Source organism: Dasypus novemcinctus, chromosome 6 (assembly GCF_030445035.2).
Source record: "Dasypus novemcinctus isolate mDasNov1 chromosome 6, mDasNov1.1.hap2, whole genome shotgun sequence".
Taxonomy (NCBI): Eukaryota; Metazoa; Chordata; class Mammalia; order Cingulata; family Dasypodidae; genus Dasypus; species Dasypus novemcinctus.
Window position 1 is genome coordinate 134,775,940 of NC_080678.1, and position 23,996 is coordinate 134,799,935.

Sequence of the window (23,996 nt, forward strand, 5' to 3'; positions counted from 1 at the left end):
TGCTGCAACAAGCAGGCACCGCAAGAGCAGATGCAACCACTGTAACAAGCAGATACTGCAACCACTGCAACAAGCAGACTGCCACAGCAAGCCGACTGCCACAATCAGCAGACACCATAATCAGCAGAAGTCTCAACCACCACAATGAGCAGACACCAGAGCCAGCAGGGAGTGGATGTGTCTCAGGGCTTTGGGCACTTCCTTCCCAAAGGGGAAGGTCCTGGGTTCTGTTCCTGGTGCCTCCTGGAGAAGATGAGCAGACACAGCAAGCACAATGGGCAGACAGACAAGGGAGCCATCTGGGAGCAAGTTAAAAATAAATAAACAAACAAATAAATAAATCTTTATTTTAAAAAATAAGATTATATGCCATGATCAAGTGGGTTTTATCCCAGGTATGCAAGGGTGAGTCAACACAAGAAAATTAGTGTAATAAAGCACATTGATAATTGAAGAAGAAGAATTACACGATCCCTTCGAATGATGCAGAAAAGACATTTGACAAAATATAGCACATTTTCTTGATAGAAAATGCTCCAAATGATAGGAATAGAAGAAAGCTTTCTCAAAATGGTAAAACACATAAGTGAAAAAACTAGTTAGCATTGTATTCAAAGATGAAAGATTGAAAGCTTTCCTGCTGAGATCACCAACAAGACAAGGATGCCCACTGTCATCACTGTTATTCAACATTGTGCTAGAAGTTCTATCTAGAACAATTAGGCTAGATAAAGAAATAAAAGGCACCCAAAGAGGATAGGAAGAAGTAAAACTTGCACTATTTGCAGATGATATGATCCTATATCTAGAAATTCCTGAAAATTCCACAACACAGCTATTAAAACTAAAACACAAGTTCAGCAAAGTGGCAGGACACAAGATTAATACCCAAAAGTCAATAGCATTTCTATACACTACTGATGTGGAATCTGAGGAGGAAATGAGAAAACAAATTCCATATTTGCAATTAAAAGAATCAAATATTTGGGAATAAACTTAACCAAGGACATAAAGGACCTATATTCAAAAGACTAGTATATTGCTAAAAGAAACCAAAGAAGACTTCAATAAATGTAAGGACATTCTGTGTTCCTGGATTGAAAGACTAAATATCGTTAGGATGTCAATTCTACCCAAACTGATTTACAGATTCAACACTACATTAAAAATCCTGGCACCCTTTTTATCTTCCAGAAATGGAAAAGCCAATTATCAAATTTATTTGGAGGAGTAAGGGGCCCTCCTTAACCAAAAATGTCTGTAAAAAGAAGAGCAAAATTGGAGGACTCTCACTTCCTGACTTTAAGCATACACTTAGCTACATTGCTAAAAACAACATGTTACTGGCATAAAGATAGACAGATTGACCAATGAATCAAGAACTCAGAAATAGATCCTCACATCTACAGGCAAGGGGCTTTTGACAAGCACTCAAGTCCTCCCAGCTGAGCCAGAACAGTCTCTTTAATAAATGGTGCTGGAAGAACTGGATATCCATATCCAAAAGAAAGAAAGAGGATCTCTATCTCACACCTTATTTTAAAAAATTAAATCAAAACAGATCAAGGACCTACATACAAAAGGGAGAACCATAAAACTCCCAAAATAAATTGTTGTGGAATTTCATAGTGGTGATGGATGCACAACTCTGTGAATGGACTAAAAATCGCTGAATTGTACCTTTTATAACATTTAACTTTATGGAATGAGAATTATGTCTCAATGAAGCTGTAAGAAAATCTTTGTCAATAAAGTTAATGATGCCCCATTGTTAAAATTAATAAAGAAAGAAAGACAGAAAGAAGAAAATGTAGGAAGGCATCTACAAGATATTGTGATAGGCTGTATTTTCATAAACTTTACACCAAAAGCATGACCAAAAAAGAAAGATAAATGGGACCTCCTCAAAATTAAACACTTTTGTACCTCAAAGGATTTTGTCCAAAGGGTAAAAAGGCAGCTGACTCAATGGTAGAAAATAGTTGGCAATCACATATCTGATAAAAGTTTAATATACATGCTATATAAAGAGATCATATAACTCAGCAATAGAAAGGAGAACTACCCAATGAAAAAATGGACAAAAGACTTGAAAAGACAATTGTCCAAAGAAGAAATAAACATGGCAAAGAAACATGAAAAAATGTTATACAGCACTAGTGATTAAGGTAATGTAAATCAAAACTACAATGAAATATCATTTCATATCTGTTACACTGGCTGTTATTAAAAAGTCTGAAAATTGAAAGCGTTGGAGAGGATGTGGAGAGATAGGAATGCTTATTCACTGTTGGTGGAGATGTAGAATGGTATAGCCACTGTGGAGGACTGTTTGGCAGTTTCTAAAGAAGTCAAATATACATTTGCCATGTGACCTGGCAATACCACTACTGGGTGTATACCCAGAAGAACTGAGAGCAGTGACAAGAACAGACGTATGTTCATAGCATTATTCATGATGGCCAAAAGTTTGAAACAACACTGGTGTCCATCAACTGATGAATGGATTAACAAATTGTGGTGTGTACACATGATGGAATATTAAGCAGCTTTAAGAAGAAATGAAGTCATAAAGCATGTGACAACATGGATGAAACTGGAGGACATTATGATGAGTGAAGTAAACCAGACACAAAAGGACAAATACTGTACGGCTGCACTATTATGAACAAAATGTATTATGTAAACTCATGGGGTTAATAATTAAAATATAGGTCACCAGAAAATAGAATGAGGTTAGAGAATAGAGAGCTGAGGGTTAATTTGTACAGAATTGGTAAAAAGGTTGTTTGTAAATCTTTGGAAATAAATGTCTTTAGCACATACTATTGTGAAAATAGTACATGCTAAAGACAGAAAATGTGGAACAGGTGAGAACACATCATTGTATTTTTAACTAGCAGAGCTATTATATGGCTATGACAGTGGTTGAAAGGGTATGTTTATCATAATGTTTATTACTAGAAAGTAAGCTAAAAAATGTAACATGGGATTGTAGAACAGTGAAACCTCAGGTAAAATATGAATATGTGTGATACTGCATGCACACTATAAATGCAAATATACTAGACAGAAGGAGCGGAACAGCTATGTGTATGGCAGGTGAAGCATAGATTGAAATGTGTTGAGTTTGGTTTGTTTGTTGTTTGTTTACTCATTATTATTGCTGTTATTGGAATGATGACAATGCTCCAAAAGTGATTGAAGTGATGAATGGCACAATTATGTGATTATAATGAATACCATTGATTATATCCATTGGAAGGCTTTATGCTTTATTAATATGATTCAATAAAATAGAATTGTTTAAAAAAAACTAAGTTTGTTATCAGTTTAGAAATGCTCACTAATTTTGATGGGACTGGCATCCAGGTGTTATTTCCTGAGTAACTTAATTTTTAAAACACATGGATCAAAAGTGAAAGAGAACCCTCAGTTATGGCCCTAACCACTTCATTAATTTAAGGAATAGGTCTCATGAAGAAATATCTGTAGGGGATTACAGTTTCTTCGATTCCAGTTCAGTCTGTTTTTCTTCCATAAATTTTAGGAAAATAAATTTCACTATGCTGCATTTGAAAATGGAAACAATAGTTACTTGGGTTTGGGATCAGGGTAATGTTCTATTCTCTATTCTTTCCTCTACTTCCCTGTGGCCACATCAATCTTATAATTAAGAATCTCTAACAATTGTGATTGTTTTTCTCTTTTCCACCACGGATCAGGGCTCTTCTCAACAAAACGGTTCATTTCCATGGGGACAGGCATGTTGGCCCATCTCAATTGTCAGAGGAGCCAAGAAACTGGTGATCTGGACAGATCTGGAAACTCATCTCCAAGGTAGGTGCTGAGGCAATGTGGGAAGGTTGGGATTCACTGGAAAACAGAGCCCCAGGGAGTGGATGACCACAGCATGTCCATTCAGGGGCAGGAAGTGCAGGGCACTGCAGGTGCTGCCAAGTCACAGCCAAGATGGCTCATGGCCAAGACAGCTGTGTGAGGGGCAAGGCGGGCAGATCAGGAGGGAGGGGCCGCCCAGAATGAGCTCATCACCTGAATTCACAGGCCTTCCCACTGTCATGAAAACAACATGCTAAAGACAGAACTCGTGGAACAGGGGGCCACACTGGCTATTAAATTTTTCTTCTCATTTCTCAGTTTTCCAAAAGTTTTCCCAGGTGTTTTAGTAAGAGGAAAATGTGATTGGAAGGAACAAGACAAATTCTTCTCAGCACATCAGAGCTGCTCATGACGTGCCACGTGCCCTGGCTCTGCCCACGTGGTGTGACCGGGTGCCCGGTGCCCAGCACTGCCTCGGAGGGGACACCAGGGATCCCCAAGGGAGCACAGGAACCCCCGGCCCTCTTTGGAAGGACCCAGAAGCATTTCCGGGGCCATCAGATGGGCTCCGCCTGTACCAGGAACTCTCTTCTAGCTGAACTAGAAGGCACCCTCCATGGTTTTGGCCATCAGCACTGGGGGGCTCAGGCCCACCCCCCCTGGGGAAGGGCAGGTAAAGGGGAACAGCACTCCCTGGGCACATAACCCACGTGCTGGGTGGAGAGCCAGCACCAAGGTCCTCCCCGTGCTCTGCCCACCTAGAGGAGCAGATGCCCACCAGTGCTGGAGAAGGGAGCAGTTCTGGGTCTACCAGGTGGCCAGGCAAGGCACTGACCCAGGAAAATGCAACCATAACAACCGGAGGCAGCGAGGAGCTGGCAGGCAGAGGGTGCTGAAGGCTGCCCAGCAGCCCAGGCTCTGGGGAAGGCCCACCCAACCCCAGCTCCCTGGGGGCTGCCTGCCAGGCCCTCTGCTTCCTAAGGCTGCTCACCCTTGGCCACATGCCTGGCACCTCAGTCCTGCCAAGTAATAGGCTGCTTCTTACATTTTCACACAATTATTACACCCTCGAGGGCACCTACCCCTCTACTATGAGATCTTGCCATGACCATGGCCCGTGTTATAGGAAAGAAAACAGGCTCAGGAGCCAAGGCCCTGGGGCCTGGGCCTCAGACTCTGGAGCACATGCCTGGCTGGGGCTCCTCATCTCAGCTCAGGATGAGCCACCTTCCCTGCAGGGGCCAGTGGCCCAGAAAGGGCGCAGGGCCCAGGCTGGCTGCCCATGCCCCCAGAGCCTCCTGCGCCCACTGTCTTGGCCCTGGGGAGGATGCCCTGTGAGGTGGAGCTCAGCCCTGCTCCAGGTGCCTGGGGTCTGTTTCTGGTCAGGGTGGGAGGGGGTCAGGCCCCCGGCCCATCTGACCCTGCATGGCACACTGCCTCTGACCCTACTACATCCACTGAAAGAGGCCAGCAAGGACAGGCAAGGCTGGGTGTCTCAGAAGCAACACGTGCTGTGGGGTCACTCAGGACTCAGACGCATCTGGGCAGGTACTTACCTTTGAACTTGGTTCTGCTGAACTTGAATCTGCAAATAATGTCCTTCTTATTCAGGGCATTCACAAAGCCTCTTCCGTGCACCTTGATATCAGGGCTTTCTGCAAGGACAATGTGGAACAGGCTTGTGAGGATGCACTCAGGGCTGTGTTCCCTTGGCTCTTCCTTTCAAGACAGGCTGCCCCAGAACAAACACCGAAGGGGACTCAGGCAAGGAAGCAGCTGTGGGGACACCACCTCTGGGGGACACCACCTCCAAGCAGCCTCTTCTCACCACTGATTCTTAGAAACCCTGACTGTGCCCTGCCAGGCCTCTCCTTAGGGTGAGCTCCGCCCCTGAAATCCCAAAGGGCTCCCTAAAGCCATGGGATGCTGGCAGTGGGCAGTCACCCCTTGCTTTACAGGTGAGAGCAGAGCTCAGCCCAGGCAGGGAGGGCCTCCCACTCGCAGACCCAGCACCAAAAGTCACTGCCAAGCAGGTCCCCACTGGCCGCGCTCAGCAGGGGCCTGCGGCCGTGGCCGGGGAGAGGGCTCCTGCCCAGTTCCCGGGTGGGCGCGGGACTCAGGATTCCACCTCAGGGAGGAGGCAGCTGCCGGCCGATCAGCGGGTGCCCCTGCCAGGCTGGGAGGCCCTTCTCCCCCTGCGCTGAGCTGGGGCATGCTTGACGTCGGGCTTGGCCATGTCTTTCCTCCATGCCTGAGCCACGTGTGTCAGGTTCCCCATCCTCTGATGCTGTGACTTGCAGGTTTCAAATGGCCACTCAGTTTTGCACGGCGGGGATTATGGCTAATTGCTTCTGTGTGATGTGTGTCTCATGTGTTCCTGTGCTCCACCGGCTGGTGCTGTGTCGAGGGGGCTCTAAATATGCTTTTCCTTTCTTCTTGTTTGTAAACATTTTTTTTTGAGAGGGGACAAATGTACTTGCACACAGATACCCACAAGCACCCTCACAGAGCCACTCAGAAATGAGCAACTTCCTGCACACTTCAAACACGCTCACACACCACACACATTCACACACACACAAACACATGCACACACATATAGACACCCAAATATAAACAAAGGCACATACACATGCATATATGCACACACCACACATCCAAACACACATATTCATGCTCACACGTACATATGCATACATTGCAAATACACACACACTGCATGCACATAGACAGATACATACACAAACATGATTCTCACACATGCCCATGAACACACAAACATAAATGGATATGTGTGCATGCACACATATGCACACATATACAACCCAAATACACACGTACACATGCATGTACGTGCATGATGATATCCACATGCACACACATATGAAGTCTGAAACACATACACACAAACATGCATGCATACACACATACAGGTTCATGCTCCTCTTATACTCGTATCTGTGCACAAAAGCATGCCTGCACACACACAATTGTTCTGGTCCACTAGGCTGCCAAAAGCAATATACCAGAAATGGGTTGGCTTTTACAGTGGGGATTTATCAGCATACAAGTTCATTGTTCTGAGCCTTGGAAAGGTCCAAATCAAGGCACCATCAAGATGGTACCTTCCTCCTGAAGACTGCCTGCCAGTGACCCTAGCCTCCTCTGTCACACTGCAAGGTCCTTGGTGGCATCTGCTGGTCTCCCTCCTCTTCCAGGCTGTGTTGCTTCCAGCTTCTTCCTTCCATGGCTTTCTCTCTTTGTGTTGATTTCATTATCTTATAAGGGACTCCAATAAGAGGATTAAGACCCAGGCCTTAACTGAAGGCCAGGCCTTAACTGAAGGAACCTCATCAAAAGACCTTACTTACTACAGGTCCACACCCACAGGAATGGATCAGTTTTAAGAATATACTTTTCTGGGGTCTACACAGGTTCAAACCATCACACTCCACCCCGTGAACTCCAAAAAGACATGTTCTTGCCATATTGAAATACATTCATTCCATCACAACATCCCAGAAGCCTTAATTCATTTCAGTAACAATATTAAGTAAACTTCTTATCAAAATCAGTTACAGCTGTCATCTGTCATGGGGCACAATTCCTCTGGCTGTGGACCTGGGGACTCAGAGAACAAGTTACCTGCTTTCAAGAGACACAGAAGGGATAGTCATAGGGCAAACATTCCCACTGCCATAGGGAGAAATTGAAAGGAAAACAGGGGTCATGGGTCCCAAACAATTCCGAAACCCTTCAGGGCAGACCCATGAGATTTCCAGGTCTGAGAGTCATTATGGAACAACGGTGTGACCTCAGGCCCTAGTACATCAGAAGCCCCACCCTTTCCAGGTGTTTGACAGGATCCCTGCCCACCCCAAACACTGGGGTGAAGGCTCCAGCATCATCAAATATTGAGGTGACAGCCAGCTTTCAGCCCCAACTTGTCAAGCATCTGGGTGGCAAACAGTCTCTCCATCATCCCCAAGGCATCTGAGAAATCTCGGGTGGTAGCACTCTTCCAACAACAAGACAAAAGGTTGCTGCCTCCAAGCTCCTGGGTGTACTCACACCTTCACATAGTAGGGCTGACCTCCAAGTTCCCAGGTGTACTCACACCTTCCACATAGCAGAGCTGACCTCCAAGCTCCTGGGCATACTCACACCTTCCACATGGCAGGGCTGTGACCTCCAGGCTCCCGGGTGTACTCGCACCTTCCACATGGCAGGACTGAACTCCAAGTTCTCTGTGTACTCACACCTTCCACATGGCAGGGCTGAGCTCAAAGCTCCTGTGTGTACTCACACCTCCACATGGCAGGGCTGACCTCCAATCTCCCAGGCGTTCTCACACCTCCACATGGCACGGCTGACCTTCAGGCTCCTGGGTGTACTCACACCTTCTACATGGCAGGGCTGGTATGCTCTCTTGGCTGAATACTGTCTACAGTGCAGACCTCGGCTGCCATGGTTGTGCCTTTGAAGTCATTTTTCCATCAATCTACCCCATTTCTGTTCTTTATAGACCAAACTGGTAATGGCTCCATTCATACAGATTTTGCAAAAAACTTGTTGGTTTCACAGGTAGAACACTGGGGTCCAGGCCATAAGACAAAGGACCTTCTGGAGATCCTCCCTGGATGGTTGCATTCCCAGTCCTGATGCACACTGATGACCAGCTTCCTGTTCAGGGATGTTTTCACATGGGGCACTATTCTCTGGGGACTCGCTTTCCAGAAGCTCAGAATTTACCAAGTCATCAATATCTGCTCTCTTTGTGCCCATCAGTTCAGTCCTCACTTATCCCTTTCCTCTCACATTTTACTATGAGCTTCAAGGAGAAGCCAGGCTGCATTTTCTACATTTAGTCTCAAATATCCTCAGCTACATTTCCAAGCTTGCCATTTCCAAATTCTATCATCTTCCATATGATATCAGGACTCAACTTTGCCAAATTCTCTGCCACTTTAAAACAAGGATCGCCTTTCTTCCAGTTTGCAATGACACATTCATCATCTCTGACTAAGGCCTCATCGGAAGTTCCTTTAGCATTTGTGTTTCTACCAACAATCTCTTCAAAGTACTCTGGGCCTTTTCTATCAAGAACCACCCAATTCTTCCACCTCTACATTTTTATCCCATTTAACAGCTTTTTTCTTTTTTTTGTATTTTTTAACATTATTGAATTATATCACTCATGCATAAACATAGATAAAGAAATAGTGTAAGAAACATATAAACCTCATACAGGGCTCTCATACCTCATCCTATCACCAATACCTTACATTGTTGTGGAGCAATTTTTACTAATGATTAAAGAGCATCCTTAAAATATTACTAACCAAAGAATCTTACATTTGGTTTATTTTTCCCTAATCCACCCTATTATTATTTTTTTATGTTTATATCATTTATACATGAACATACATAAATTATATGTGTATAGAAAAGTTGGGAACTTACAAAGCAAACATGCATAACATCATACAGGGGTCTCATACATCAACTCACCACCAACATTTTGCATTGTTGTGAGACATCTGTTACAAATTATGAAAGAATTTCTTCAAAATCTTACTCCTAACCATAGTCCTTATCTTTTATTTGGTATATTTTTCCCCCATACTACCCTGCTATTATGTTTTTAATGTATTTTTATGATAGAAGTTACAAACTTACAAAACAATCATGTACATGTACAGAATGCTTATACAGCATCCCTCTGTCAACACATCACACCATGGTGGAACATTTGTCACAGATTATCAGACAATATCATCGATCATTACTAGGTCCATAGCATATATTTGGCACACTTTTTCCATACTCAAACAGTATCAACACAGTACATCTTTAACATAGATGCATGAATATTACATCACTGCTGTTAACCACAGCACATAGGTCACTCCAATTGTTTTCCCATGCTTCATCACATTCCCACCAAACTGCAATAGTGATGTACTTCTTCTGTAGCTCACATAGAACTCTTGCATCTGTACCATCAACCACAATTCCCATCCACCTCTGGTTTTACTGTGTTATTTAGTCCCTAGTTAATTCTCTAGCTTTCTGTCAATTGGCATTTACATTCCTAGACTACCCTTTTCAGCCACATTCCCATTTATAAACCAGCTGTTACTCACTATAATGTGGTACCTTCAACTCTATACAGTTCCACACTTTTACAGTAAGGTTAATTAAAACTTTTACATACATTAAACATCAGTGGTATACCTCAGTCCTCCTCTTATCTCCTTTAAGACTCCACCACCTACCACCAGGTCTTAAAAATATTTTCCTACATTTTCTTCTAGAAACTTTATGGCTCCTGCTTTTACATTTAGATTTTTGATCCATTTTGAGTTAATTTTTGTAGAAAGTGTGAGATATAGGGGTGTCCTCTTTCCTTCTTTTGACTATGAAAATCTAGTTCTCTCAGCACCATTTGTTGAATGGACTGTTCTGCTCGAGTTGGAGGTGTTTGACAGGCTTGTCAAAAGTAACTAGATCATAGATATGAGGGTCTTATTTTTGAACCATCAGTCTGGATCCATCGGTCTATGTGTCTGTCTTTATGCCAGGACCATGCTATTTTACCACTGTAGCTAGGTAATATGAATTAAAGACTGGAAGTAAGAGTCCACCAACTTCACTTTTCCTTTTAAGATGTTTCTGGCTATTAAAGACCCCTTACCTTTCCAAATAAATTTGATAAGTGTGTTTTCCATTTATTTTTTAAAGGCTGATAGAATTTTTATCAGGTTTGCATTGAATCTGTTTATTAGTTTGAGTAGAATTGATATCTTTAATGATATTTAGTTTTCCAATCTGTGAGCATGGAATGTTCTTCCAGTTATTTAGGTCTTTTTTTTTTTTTTTCTTTTAACAATGAGTTGCAGGTTTCTGAATAAAAATTCTTTACATTGTTAAGTTTATTTCTAAATATTTAGGTTTTATCTTTTCTATTTTATTTTCACTATTCTTTTTGCACTTTTACTTACTTTTACTAATATGTTCTTCATTTGTAGAATCTCTCTTAAGCCTCTCTCTCCTGTCTTTTCTTTTCAGGCTCCTGCACTCCCTTTAGTATTTCCTGCAAAGCTGATTTCTTGGTTACAAACTCTCTCAGTCTCTGTTTACCTGTGAATGTTCTAAACTTTCCCTCATTTCTGAAAGACAATCTTGCTGGATATAAGATTCTTGGCTGGAAAATTTTCCTCTTGCAGTATCTTAAGTATATCATACAACTGTCTTCCTGCCTCTGTGGTTTCTAATGAGAAATTGGCACTTAGTCTTCTTGGGTATCCTTTACATGTTATGCATTGCTTTTCTCTTGCTATTCTCAGAATTCTCCCTTCGACTTTGGCATTTGACATTCTGCTTAGTATGTGCCTCACAGTTGGTCTATTTGGATTTATTCAGTTGGGAGTACTTTGCGCTCCTTGGACATGGATATCTATATTCTTCAATAGGGTTGGGAAATTTCCTACCAGTATTTCTTCAAATATTCCTTATGCCCCCTTTCCTTCTCTTCTCCTTCTGGGACACCCATGACATGAATGTTTGCACTTCTCTTGCTGTTATTTAGTTCCCCAAGACCATGTTCAATTTTTTCCATTCTTTTCTTCATCTATTCTTTTGTGTGTTTGCTTTTAGAGTTCATTTCTTCAAGCTGACCAATCCTTCCTTCCTTCCGCATCTTCAAATCTGCTATTATATAATTCCAGTGTATTTTTAATTTCATTTATTGCACCTTTCATTCCCATAAGATCTGCTATTGTTCTATGTATGCTTTCAAATTCTTCTTTGTGCTCATCCAATGTCTTTTTAGCATCCCAAGTCTCCTTAGCCATCTCATTGAATTTATTGAGGTTTGTTTGAATATCTATGATTAGATGTCTTAACTCATTTATGTAATGTGGAGGCTTGTCTTGTTCCTTTAACTGGGCCATATCTTCCTGTTTCTTGGTGTGGATTGGAATTTTTGTTGCTGCTTGGCATGTGGCTACTAAATGTATTTATTCTGGGTGCAGTTTCTCTCTTTAGGGCTCTTGTATTTTCTCCCTTGTTTGTCATTTAGTACAAGCCAAGGATGTCATTGGTGCTGTAAGCTGTGGAGGGTCAAGCTACCCTCATTGCCCCAGGGACTGATGATGCTTCTCCCAGTTTTCTCCTTTGCCAGGGGTAGGGACAGAGCCGCACCCTTGTATAATAATCCAAGTCATACAGGCCTAGACTGCAGTTGCCCAGAGAGACTAATGAAGCTCCACGCCCCTTTCTTCCCTGCCTGGGGAGGAGATCAAGCTGCAGGTGTGGGCAGCAATCTATGCCATGCAGGCCCAAAATGATGACAGATGACCTGGTAGACTTCTGACTATTTGGTCCGTGCCAACCAAATGAACCCACAGTTACTCAGAGAGGCTGGTGCAGGGCCTGCCAGCTTCCTCTCTGCTAGAGGTGGGGCTGAAGCATAGGCTAGGACTGCAGGATGATCTTGGTGAAAGAAGCTGGTCCCTACCTTCTCTGTAATTTTCAGTCAACCTGGCTTACCCTCATCCTGGGGGATGGAGTCAAAATGGTGGCTACTGGCCTCTTTCAAACTTGGACTGGCTCAAGTTTTAGCAGTTCTTAGGATTATATTTGAATCTGCTGAATTTTCTATTTAGTAGTTGAATTTGGTGCCCAAACATCTCTTCCTGGTTTTTGGAAGTGGAACTTCCAGTTCTAGACACAGAATAGCTCCTGATGTTGCAGGCTATTTGTCTGGTCTCCTGGAAGCCCCAAACAGGTGACTTAGACAGCTCTGGGGGGTTACTAACAGCCCTGTAGCACAAACTGACTCCAGGAGCTCCTTATTCTGTTGCCATTTTGCTGGTTGTCCCATCTAACAGCTTTTTAAACATTTTTGGTATTTGCAATAGCAGTTACCCACTTTCTTATTACCAAAATCTGTTACAGTTTGCTAGGCTGCCAAAAGCAACATACCAGAAATGGGTTGGCTTTTCGAGTGGGGATTTATTTGCTTTCAGATTACAGTTCTGAAGTATCCTTTCTGAAGACCACCTACTGATGATCCTGGACTCCAATGTATGTCACATGGCACATGGTGCATCTGCTGATCTCTCCCTTCTCTTCTGGGTGTCCTTATTTCCAGTATCTTGCTTCTGTTGTTGTCTCTCTCTTCTTCTGAATTTCATTCACTTTAAACAAGTCCAGGTATAGGACAGAGAACAACCCTGGGCTATGCCATAATTGAAGTAACCTCCTCAAAAGGGAAAGGCCCTACATACATTAGGTTCACACCCACAAGAATGGAATAGCTTTAAGAACATGCTTTTATGGGGTCTATACAGCCTCAACCACCACAACAACACATGTACATACACACACACACAAACACATGCCAACACCCACATGCACATATATACACTCATGAAAAGGCACACACATGCAAACATTCACACCCATATATATTCACACACATACACCCATGCATATCCACATACACACATGGATGTACATACACATGCACACACATACCTCTGTCTACACCAGTGACACCTCAGCCCTTACCTCCCATGCAGACACTGGTAGGCTCCAGAGATTTAATTTTGATACAGCTCTTCTCAATTACCTAGAATCCACAGTGGGCAGAAGGGCAGTATGTGAGCTCTGGGGAGATTATCGACAAGCCCCTCCTCACTTTCAGCTTCTCACACCCATCGGGCTTCTCACGTCCAGTTCCCACTCACCTGGGAAATGATGCTTGACAGGGAGTTCAGATCAGGGACCCCAAACACATGGTCCTTGGAATGTGCAATTCCTTCCAGCTACAAGGGAGAGGAGGTAGTTGGGATGCACAGCCAGGGCATGGAAGGAGCAGCTGGTTCCACAAATGGGACAGTGCCTGGCCAACACGTCAGGGTCTGGGCAGTGTTTCCCTGGAACTAGATCCTTCATCTGCAGCAGAACTCATGGGGGCAGCCTCCACCCTCAGCTGGGGTGGAACCGAGCCCACCAACTCCATCCTTTAAAGTGGACGGGGTAGACCCAAGTAATTGCAGGGGGTTAGGATGGCATCCCTCGGCTACTCGGGGAAGCAGCCTCTGACACCTGCCCCAAACCAGGCTCAAGGGCGGCCCCTGCATTACCTGTTCTCACTTACCTGTTTTTGCTCAAACTCGTTTGCACCAATGGCAAAAACGATCGCTCCCATCTTCCGAGCCTTTCGAGCCTAAGAGAAAGAAGGCGTTGAGTAGAATTCCCCAGAATCAGTGCAGCAAAATGGCTGTAATGATGGATTGGACTCACTTCCTCTGCAGCCAGCCAGTCTGCCCCTTCAGGTATTTTTGCAGCCGTCAGAGCATAGACCACTCTGGTGACCTTCCTACCTGGAGGACAAGCAAAGAGGGCTCAGGTGGGAAGGGCACCTGGGGTGCACCAGGGAGCCACGGTGGCAGAACTTCAGGGCTGCCCATGCTGGGACACTGCCCAGTGCCCCACACCAAGTCCTTGCAGGCAAGGCGTGGGCAGCTCACTGGGATGCATGTGCCAGGCACCCTACTCTGCAGGCTTTCAGCAGAGAAGGGCCTGTGCCCAGGACCCACCTGGCAGACAGGAGACTGAGCCCATCGAAGGGCCCCTCCTGCCAGACTGCCCCACCCCCCCACCAGATGGTACCACCTGTGCCAGGAAGGGAAACCCAGCTCGTGCACCTGACAGGTGCAAGACTCCAGAACAGCAGGGAGACCACAGGCTGACCTGCTGTAATGGGTGGGCGGCAGGTTTAGGGTAAGGGATCCCTGATCTGGGCTGGCCTGGGGGTTCTTGCCAGTGTCCTGGGCCCCAGGGCCCCTGGCCAAGGCCCTGGACGGGGCCCATGTGCCCAGCCAAGGGCTCTGCAAACCCCAGTGCAGCCCCCTGAGAAGCCTGGAAGGACGTAAGTACTGGTCTGTGGACAGCACCCAACACCATCAGGGAGGAAGGCACAGGGTGGAAGGAAGAAGAGCCGAAAGCCACAGTGCAGCTCAGCGGGTGCAGCAGGCAACAAAGGGTGGCAATCGAGAAGACGTCCCATAAATCACACCCTATGTCTGCGTGGGGCCCTCGTCTGCTTCCTTTTTTTTCCCCAACTGCAGGTCAGAGAGGGAAGTGGCCTCACCTGGATGCACCTGCAGCCTCTCAAAACAAAAGGTGCAGGCAGATACCTTAGTTCTCATAAAGGCGAGGTGGGTATTATCTTAGCCTCCTTGTACAGAGGAAGATTCTAACTCAGAGACCATAATGAACTTCCTCCGGCTCAGAGCTAGAACATGGGGGAGGGATCGGGACGCGAACGCGCTGATGCCCAAGCCCGGCTTTGCCCTCGACCCCTGAGAACACGGAGGGCAGGAGGGGGCTTACCTTGAGAGCTGGATTTTCTCATCATCATATTTGCCTGCAACAAAAGAAGGAAATGTTGGACAAGGGGGTTAGATGAACAAGGAGCCCTCCAAGAATGTGATACAGAGGGATGAACTCCCCGGGCTCCAGCAGCTGTACCTTCTCTAGTCCTACATTCACGTAGGAAGATGACACCAGATTACGCTCACGCATGAGTCTCCGGAGACCTTGTTGAAGATATTCTCTGAAACGCAACATGGAGAAGGCAGTGGAGGTGGGCGTGGCCCTCCCACAGCGGCTCTGCGTGGACGTGAAAGGACGCGGGTGCATCTCACATGCAGACAGGGCTCCGCTGTCCCCATGGGCTCGGCCTGGCTTGCTGGGTGCATCCCTGACCCACAGCACCGAGCACCCAGCCCCAGGGGCCCTGCATCTGACCATCCACTCCACAGTGGGGGCTTCTCTGCACGTGCAGCTGCAAGGCAGCACTCACGAGGGACCAGTGTTTCTGTGGAACTCCTGGGGGACCCCCGGCAGGCGGCCCACTGGAGGCTGTGTTTGGGGAAGCTTGTCCTCCTTTTGCACTGCCCACCCCCTCCTCTGTTCAGCAGCCCCCTGGGGGGTAGCTCAGTGCCACTAGATGCTTGTGTCAGCACTAGAGGAAGCAGCAAATAGGCCTAAGAGGGTTCCTGGGCTGCTGGGGGAGAAAGGCCGAAAGCTGGGAGGAGGGTGGACTGTGGGCAGAGGGGGGGTAGTGGGGGTGGCCTCACAGGCCCGCCCAGCTCAGGAGGTGGGGTGGGACCCCTGGAGGCTGCTGTGCAGGCTCCACCTCCCTGGGCAAGCCCCTCCTCCTGCAGGTGCCTCTTGCCCTAGGATCCCCCCTCTGGTCTCACTCTCCTGACAGCCCAGCTGGGGCCACCCAGTCCCTATGCTCTGGCCTCTGCCCCCACAGCAGACCCTCCAGGACCCTGCACCTGCCACCCGCGGCCCCATGCTCTCCACACACACCCCAGGGGGTCAGGCTCCCTCTGCTCCCAGGCCCAGGGCCCCTTCAGGCCCCACCCCACCCCTCTGCCCCACCCCTCCTCAGCTCCAGCAGGAAGCACCTGTGGGAGCACCAGTCCCAGGCTGCCCCAGCTCTGCTGCAGGCCACGCGCACCCAGGGCTGCTGCTTGAGGACTCGGGGCTCCCTGCACGTGTCCCTCCTGCACAGCTCCTGCAGCCTCCTGCCTGGGGGGGCCTTCCTACCCCAGGCCAGCTCCCCCTGGACAACACGGCCCCACCCAGGGGCCTTCCAAGACTTGCTTCCTCCCACCTCCAAACTCACATGACACCCACTCCCCCTCCACACTCTCACGCTGCCCAGAGCATCAGCCCTTGCAGCTCCTCCTGGAGCATCATGGGGAGGATTGGCCCCCCTGGCACCCCCCTCAGGTGCTGCCTCCTGCTACTCCTGCTGCCCTGCCTTCCCTCCAAGTTGCGGGCAGCATGCTCTGCTCCATCCCCAGGTGCCACCCCCAGGCTGACATGTACCCAAGGCTCCTTTGGGCTCCCCACTCGGGATGGGGCCCCAGCACTGGCGTCCCCATGTGCCTGGACCCTGCGGCCACCAGGCACTTTGCCAGCCCCACCCCCAGGCTTTGTGACCCCATCCAGGCCACCACGTGTCCCCAGCTGTGCCTATCCCATGCCTGGGGGACCCTGCCCTTGGGCTCCTCTTTTGACCCACTCTGGCTTCCCCGGACCCTTTGCTCCAGCACCCTGACTGCCCCCAACGTTCCACCTGGTTCAGACCCTGCCCCCCCAAATCTAGAGTGGGATGAGCAGGCACAGAGCTGGGCTCACAGCACAGGCAGGGCTGGGACAGGACACGCACGAGTCTCCACCAGCCCCCCTGGGTCCCTGGACTCTTCAGAGACTCTGATGAAGGGACATGCTGCCAGGGGCTGCTTGGGACAGAAGGGAGACAGGGGAAGGGGTGAGGAGAGAACACTGGGGGAGACAGTGCCAGGTGCCAGGCATCCCCAAGGAACCTGGGTCCTGGGTGAGGGCCAGCCTGATGCTGGGGCTCATTCCTCACTGCCCTGCGGGGCCTCCGGGTCTGCTGAGGGCATCAGGGGGTCTTACTCGTCTGACGTGAGGTCCATGGACACGTAGCCCTGAGAGTCGAACGTGATGAAGGCAATCCGCATTTTCGGGCTGTGAGGAAGCACCCACTCATGAGAGGCCACTCACAGCTGGAAGCCGCATGCCCACGCAGCCAGGCCGGGCCACAGCCCAGCCGCCCCCTCCCCACCATGTCTCACGTCTGGGCCCACTCCCCACCAGGCAGTGCCGACAACTTGAGTGAAGGACTTGGAGGCTTCACGCAAGAGCGGGTGCCAGGATGGCATTCTGCCCACCCCTAGAGCCCAACACCCCAGAAGATGCGCCTACCTGCACACACATGTGCACACCTGCACACACCTACACACACCTGCAGTGACATCGAGACCTGCACTCGCATCTCTGAGGTGTCTCCCTTCTACTGTGATATTCTTGTAGCTCTGTCCCTCCTTCCCCTCCCCCATCTCCCCTCCCCCATCACCCCTCCTCCAGCAATTAGCCCTCTCTGGGGAGCTGGTCACCACCTCCCTGTCCTGGCCATGGATGGACTTTACTGAGCTCCCCCCCCTTGGCACCACCCCTCGGCCACCACAGGGGGTGTCCACTGGCATCTGTCCATCTGTCCTCTGCTCTGGTTCAGAGCCCTGGGCTCAGGGCTCCCACCCGAGGGACGTGCAGGCCCCTGGAGGCTCCAAGGGATGTGTGCTCTGCCTGGCCGGGGCCGAGCTCCCACAGCCCAAGGGGCCCGCAGCTCGGAGAAGCCATACTTCTTTAATTTATTCACGATGTCAGCAACAAAGATGTAAATGCTCCTCCAGCTTTTTCCCACAAACATCCACCTGAGGAAAAGAGGGCATGGGTCAGGGGGATGAGGTGCCCTGTCGGGCAAGCAGAGTTTCTACCTGTCCCCCAATTCCAGCAGCCTCTCTAACAGGTGCCTCCCTCCCAGACACAGCCTTGGAGAGCAGCAGCCCTCAGGCCCCACAGTGCATCTGGTGAGCAGGGCAGGGGTCGCCCCCAGCCCATTTGCCCAGGTCAGAGGAGCTTCCTGGACTGGGACCTTCCAGTGCTGAAGCCAAGTCAGCCCCAGGCAGACAGAGGTGTGGACACTGGAGGAGCCGAGAGGGCCAGGAATGGGGGTGATGGATTGGCTGGCTGAGCCTATCAGGTGCTGACCAGCGGGGAAAGCCACAGGCCCTCCCACCCACACTTTCAGGCTCTTTCTCCCTCTGAGTAAATGGAGAAGCTTCTCCAGGTTGTGTTCAGTGCCTGGAAGAAGTGAGGTGGTTGGAGGAGGCTGAGGCTCAGAGCCCCTTCTGGCCAGGTGGGAAGCTGCTCATATCTATGTATCTCCCCTGGGTTCAAGGTCTTTGCATGTCCATAGATCTGTTGTGTACAGCTTTGTGGAGCTGGGCATGACTCAAGTTATGGAGGGAAGTGGCTGGTGCCTAGGTTCCATGCAGGCCTGCAGTCTGAGGGCCTGCAGAGGTAAGTCATGGGGGCAAGGCTGGCCCCAGGCCTCCTTGTTCCCTGCTGGCTCTCTCCCTGGATCTGTGACCATTCAAGTCTCCCCTATGCCATGCATCAGAGGGACCAACCCACAGGGAGGCCCTTCCTTTCCCTTCCAGCAATTAATGTACCATTGGGCAGTTTGGAGCTCTGTATCCATAAAAAACATGTTCTGAAACTAAATCCATTACTCTGGGTATGAACCCTTGAGGAAAAGGACTTTGATGAGGTTGCCTCAGATAGTATGTGGTCCAGAATGGGTCCTAATCCTGTTACTGAAGACCTTTAGGTAAGGACACAGAGAAAAAGCCACAAAGGGAGCAGCTGGAAGGTAAAAGTCAACAGAGTCTAGAAGAAAAGGGGGAGACCAGGAGAGGCTGCTATGTGTATTGCATCATGACATAGGGGCTCAGGACCAAAGACCTAGACAGCCTGCCCTGGGAGACCAGTCTTCGGGAAGAAAGCATCATCTTGGCTTGGACCTCTCTCAGCCAATAAATTTTTGTCTTTATTTTTCAATGTTACATTAAAAAAATATGAGGTCCGCATATACTCCGCACCCCCCTTACCCCACTCCTCCTACAACAACAGCCTCCAACATCATGGTACACTCACTGCTCTCGGTGAACACATCTCTGAGCATTGCTGCACCGCATGGTCAATGGTCCACATTTAAGTTCATACTCTCCCCCAGTCCACCCAGTGGGCCATGGGAGGACATACAATGTCCAGTAACTGTCCCCGCAGTATCACCCAGGAGAGCTCCAAGTCCTGAAAATGCCCCCACATCACATCTCTTCTTCCCACTCCCCACCCCCAGCAGCCACCATGGCCACTTTCTCCACCTCAATGCCACATTTACTTCCATCACTAATCACAATTCCAGAATAGAGCATCAGCAAGTCTGCTCTAATCCATACTCCACTCCTCCTCCTGTGGACCCTGGGATGGTTATGTCCACTCCACCTTTGTATCAAGAAGGGGCTTAGCTTCCACTTGGATGATGGATACAGTTCTCCTGTTTGCAGTTGTAAGCACTCTTGGCTCCCTGGTGTGGTGGTTGACCTTCTTCACCTCCCTGTTAGCTGGCTTTTTGTGTAATCCAACCCACTGTATGGTATTTGCTTTAGCAATGAGGAAACTAAAACAATTATCAATGTCCTGTTTACAGACATTGCTATACAACCAAGAGCAATCTTCTCCTCCCCTCCCTCTTTACTGCCTCCTCTAGGCTGTGTCTAAAACGGTCAGCAGGGCAGTGCTCCAAGGTGTATTCACCAAATGCAATGAATGTGCCTTACTGATAAAAAAGGATGTTGATGTGGGAGGAGTGGGGGTGGGGGGTGGGGAGTGTGGTATATGGGAACTTGCATTTTTTAATGTAAGAGTCGTGTGATATATTTATCTTTTTTAAAAAAATGTAAATAAATAAAACTGCCAGCAGACAATGAGGAAACTAAGGGCAGATGGTTCTAAAGATATCAGGACTATCATTTATGGGGTATTTATATCCCAGGCACTTTTTATGCATGACTTCGAATTCCAGGACAACCTGATGACCCAGTGTTACTATCATTTCACAGATGGGATAACTGAGGGTCAGGCAGGTCAAGTCGTTGGCCACACTTTCTGGGGCTAGCATGGATAAGAACCCATCTCCAATCACAAAGCACCTGCTCTGCCCTTTGCAGGAGGTGCAGGCACTCTGGGTCCTCTCTAGCATTGGGCAACTTCTGGACTGCAAAGCTCTAGCTTCTGAAAATGCACCCACAGTACAGACTTTACTCTTCGCAGCCCACAGTAAAAAGTACAAGGCCCCTCCTTTTCCTAGCTAATGCTAACACTTCTCTCTACTCTTTTCTTCTTGCCCTGACTGAAAAGGGCCTTCAAAAGAATTACAATTACAAGAATATTTATAGGAAGCAAGAGTCATCAACTCACACACACCATGTAGGAAAGTTCCCAGTTTGAGATGATTTTGAAGGAGGGTCTAGACTACAGAAAGAAAGCAAGGCCTTATGGCCAGTAGAATGAGTCACAGGATACCCAAAGACTGGAGAAGGACACAGTGTGGAATAGCAAAAAACTTCTGGCACAATGAGCTGCAATAGTGTTTTCGTGCCCCCCTTTTAGATGAGAATGGACAAAGATGGTCAGACACTCGAGGAACACCTCAGCTCTTATAATTTGTGACCAAAATATCAGTACCTACAGCAACAACCAGAAAAAATCAGAAGAATTAATGAGCGGGATAAAATGTAAAAATTCTGCAGTTCATAGTCTCAGAGAATTAAGAGAATATCTGTGAAAAAATTGGGAAGCTAGTTATGTAAGAGGGAAGCTTCTACATAATCAGAAAACATGGGAAACTAAAAGATCCCTGAAATAACAAGATAAAAATAAATATAACAAATAATTAAAAACTAAATAACACTATAATAAATAGCTCAGCTATAAACAATATTTATATTGTAATGTCAAAGTAAGCAATAAATACTTAGTCTGAAATTATTTAACTCTGTTAGGAAAATGGAAGAGTTCAAGAGATAATATGTAAACTTTAATAAGAAACTGTACTCAGTACAACCATGTTATCAGAATAATGTGCAACATGCTCACAAAAGAAGAGGTTTTGCAAGTGACTGCTTCTGGAAGGTAGGACTGGAGGTCAGGAGATGGGAGGTTAATTTTCAGTTTCGATGGGGCCATTCCTGCAGGGTATGAAAATGTTGGTCCATGCAAGGAAACGTGACCTAAAATTCAGAGTTATCTTCGCAGTGTCTCTGTAAAGAATGTGTCCCTGGGCACTGGACATGTGTGAGTGGAGGTAGATTACCAGTGCAGTTCTATCCCCAGGTGGAGATTGAGCCTGATGACCTGTGAGGTCACTAACCACTCTCTGAGCTGTGAATCCTGAAACCAGCAGCAAACAAGACAGGGTGGAAAAAATATGTTTCAGCATCAAGCCTGTACCTTCCTCCTGATCTTCCCACTGCCTGAATATACTGAGGTCAGACCACAAAAGCCACATGGGGCCATTGGCCTGCAGGGGCATCCAGTGAGCCACTAGGTCTCAAGCATCTTGGGGAGAGGCCCCAACATTTGGCTACTAGGACTGTCTGGAGCAGGCTGATGCTTCTTGGGCAGTGAGATGACAACTCCCAGCAGGAAGTGGTGGATGGCATGAGTGCCAGAGGAAAGGACAGGAGGCTGCAGGTGGGACCAGGCATCCCATCCAGCCTTTACCCTGGAATGCCCTTTATTCCACACCTGCACATCAGCCACAGGTACCTCCTTGTCACCTTGTGAGGGGTCCTGAGAAGGTGAAAAAAAGAGAACCTGGATGGCCCTCTGAAAGGGAGAGCACAGATTAACTGCTGCCTTGCCTGTCTCTGTTCATCCTTGTGCATCTGCTACCTTCCTAAGGTCAGTTCCTGGAAACTGACTTAATCCAGCAGTACACCAGGATCTCAAGGATGCTGAGAAAGGGGTTACAAGTCACAGCCAAGGCTGTAGAGAAGCTGTATGGCAGCCTATTTCATGGGTTGAAAGAATTTTGTTGGAAGATTCCAGGCTCACTGCCTCAGGCCATTGGCTAGATCTCTGCTGTGACACAGGCTCAGGCCTGGTTTGAACTGGGGGGTCCAGGCTGCAGCTCCCTGAGGCAAGCTGTGTGAAGCCTCAAAGAAAAGATGGACCAAGTGCATGTCACAGGCCAAAGGGAGCTGAAGGGACCCTCAGAGAACCCCAGGAGAGGAACAGGACAGGCAGGACCTCTCCCCTTTTGGAAGAGAATTTAGGACAGGTTCTAGATCTGTCATCAGTCTATCAGAAGCTGCTTCTCAATCATCTACTCCAGGTCCAAGAAGGAATTTACCAGCTGAAATACTTTGGCCTTCCTTCAGTTAAATTCCCCCCAAATTTGGCTGCAAACCCCAGAGATGAAGAAGCGACAGGACTGTCCAAATCCAAGGCACTCATGGGGAGGCTGCACAGAAAGCTGGTTAAGAAAGAACCGAGGGATTTTACATCCTGACCTTGAGATCCCCAAGCATGGAGAGGGGCTGGCCTGGCTCACATTCCACAGAGCCTGGCCTGAAACCCAGGTTGGGACTCCTGGCATGTGCTCTGAGGCCTGTGTACTGCCAGAAAAGAGCCACGTCGTGGGCAGACAAAGGGTGTGGGTGGGTACTGTGGGTGCTACAGAGAGTGGAGGGGGGTGGGGGCAGCCCTGGACATCCCTTCCCACCTCCCTTGCCTGTGGGGTTATCCCCCCACCAGGTGGCTTCGGCGTGGGCCCTGGAATGGCAGAGGCTATCCCAGCTGCAGGGATCTTGGCCGATGGCTGAGGACAGGCACAGCCAACCCAGCAGAGACCCAGGCGAGGCTTTCCTCACTCAACCTGAGCCTTTCCTTTTCTGCAAAAAGAATCGAGAGTGGGCCTGCCTCATTCTGGTCGAAACCTGGAAGGATAAAGCTGCAACTGAGAAGGAACATTCCTTCCTTCTTCACAGGGTCGAGGCACCGGGCTCGTTCCTCCAGGTGTTGCCATCCAGCCTGATGGAGGCAGGGCTGGAGACTGAGGAGGAATGGCAGTGTGGGGCCCTGGCTCACAGCCCAGAGCAAAGTCAGTCAGGGACCCTCAGGGACTACAGCACGCCTTCAGCAAATACTGGAGACTGTGGGAAGAGCGTGTCCTTGATTGGGCCTTAGTGTGGGACTTCGAAACCCATGAGCCAATAGAAGGCTGTTCTAAGCTAACTCATTGTGTGCCTCAACAGTGTCAGCAAACCAAGACAGATTTTGGTACTGGGAGTGGGGTGCTTTTAAAATTATCTAAACATATGGAAGTGGCTTTAGAATTGGATAATGGGTGAGGGTTGGAAGAATGTGAAGCCATTGATTTAAAAAAAAAAAAAGCCTAGATTACTTTGAAGAGAAGATTGGTAGAAAAGTGTATATTAAAAGTAAATTGTATACAATTTCTATTTGGTTTGATCCTAAGGTTTTGGTAATGAATGGTGGTGATGGTTGCACTGCATTGTGAATGTAATTAGCAACACTGATTCATAGCCCTGAATTACATTATGAATGCAGTTAAAGGGGAAATGTCACGTTGTATATATGTTACTAGATTAAATTTTTTAAAGAAAACT

General features: G+C 47.8%; 1 protein-coding gene across 1 annotated transcript in view; it reads right to left on the bottom strand.

Annotated features, from left to right (window-relative positions):
• Window positions 1-5,238: 5,238 nt before the first annotated feature.
• Window positions 5,239-23,996, bottom strand: part of LOC131278961 (anthrax toxin receptor 1-like) — a 30,418-nt gene continuing 11,660 nt past the window's right edge. Inside the window, exons 2-11 of the mRNA XM_071215586.1 lie at window positions 18,099-18,170; window positions 17,353-17,424; window positions 15,385-15,469; window positions 15,247-15,280; window positions 14,155-14,234; window positions 14,009-14,077; window positions 13,596-13,673; window positions 13,417-13,477; window positions 5,397-5,495; window positions 5,239-5,297 (exon numbers count right to left, since the gene is read on the bottom strand). Of these exons, the coding sequence (XP_071071687.1) occupies window positions 5,239-5,297; window positions 5,397-5,495; window positions 13,417-13,477; window positions 13,596-13,673; window positions 14,009-14,077; window positions 14,155-14,234; window positions 15,247-15,280; window positions 15,385-15,469; window positions 17,353-17,424; window positions 18,099-18,170 (709 nt within the window). The remainder of the gene's footprint in view (window positions 5,298-5,396; window positions 5,496-13,416; window positions 13,478-13,595; window positions 13,674-14,008; window positions 14,078-14,154; window positions 14,235-15,246; window positions 15,281-15,384; window positions 15,470-17,352; window positions 17,425-18,098; window positions 18,171-23,996) is intronic.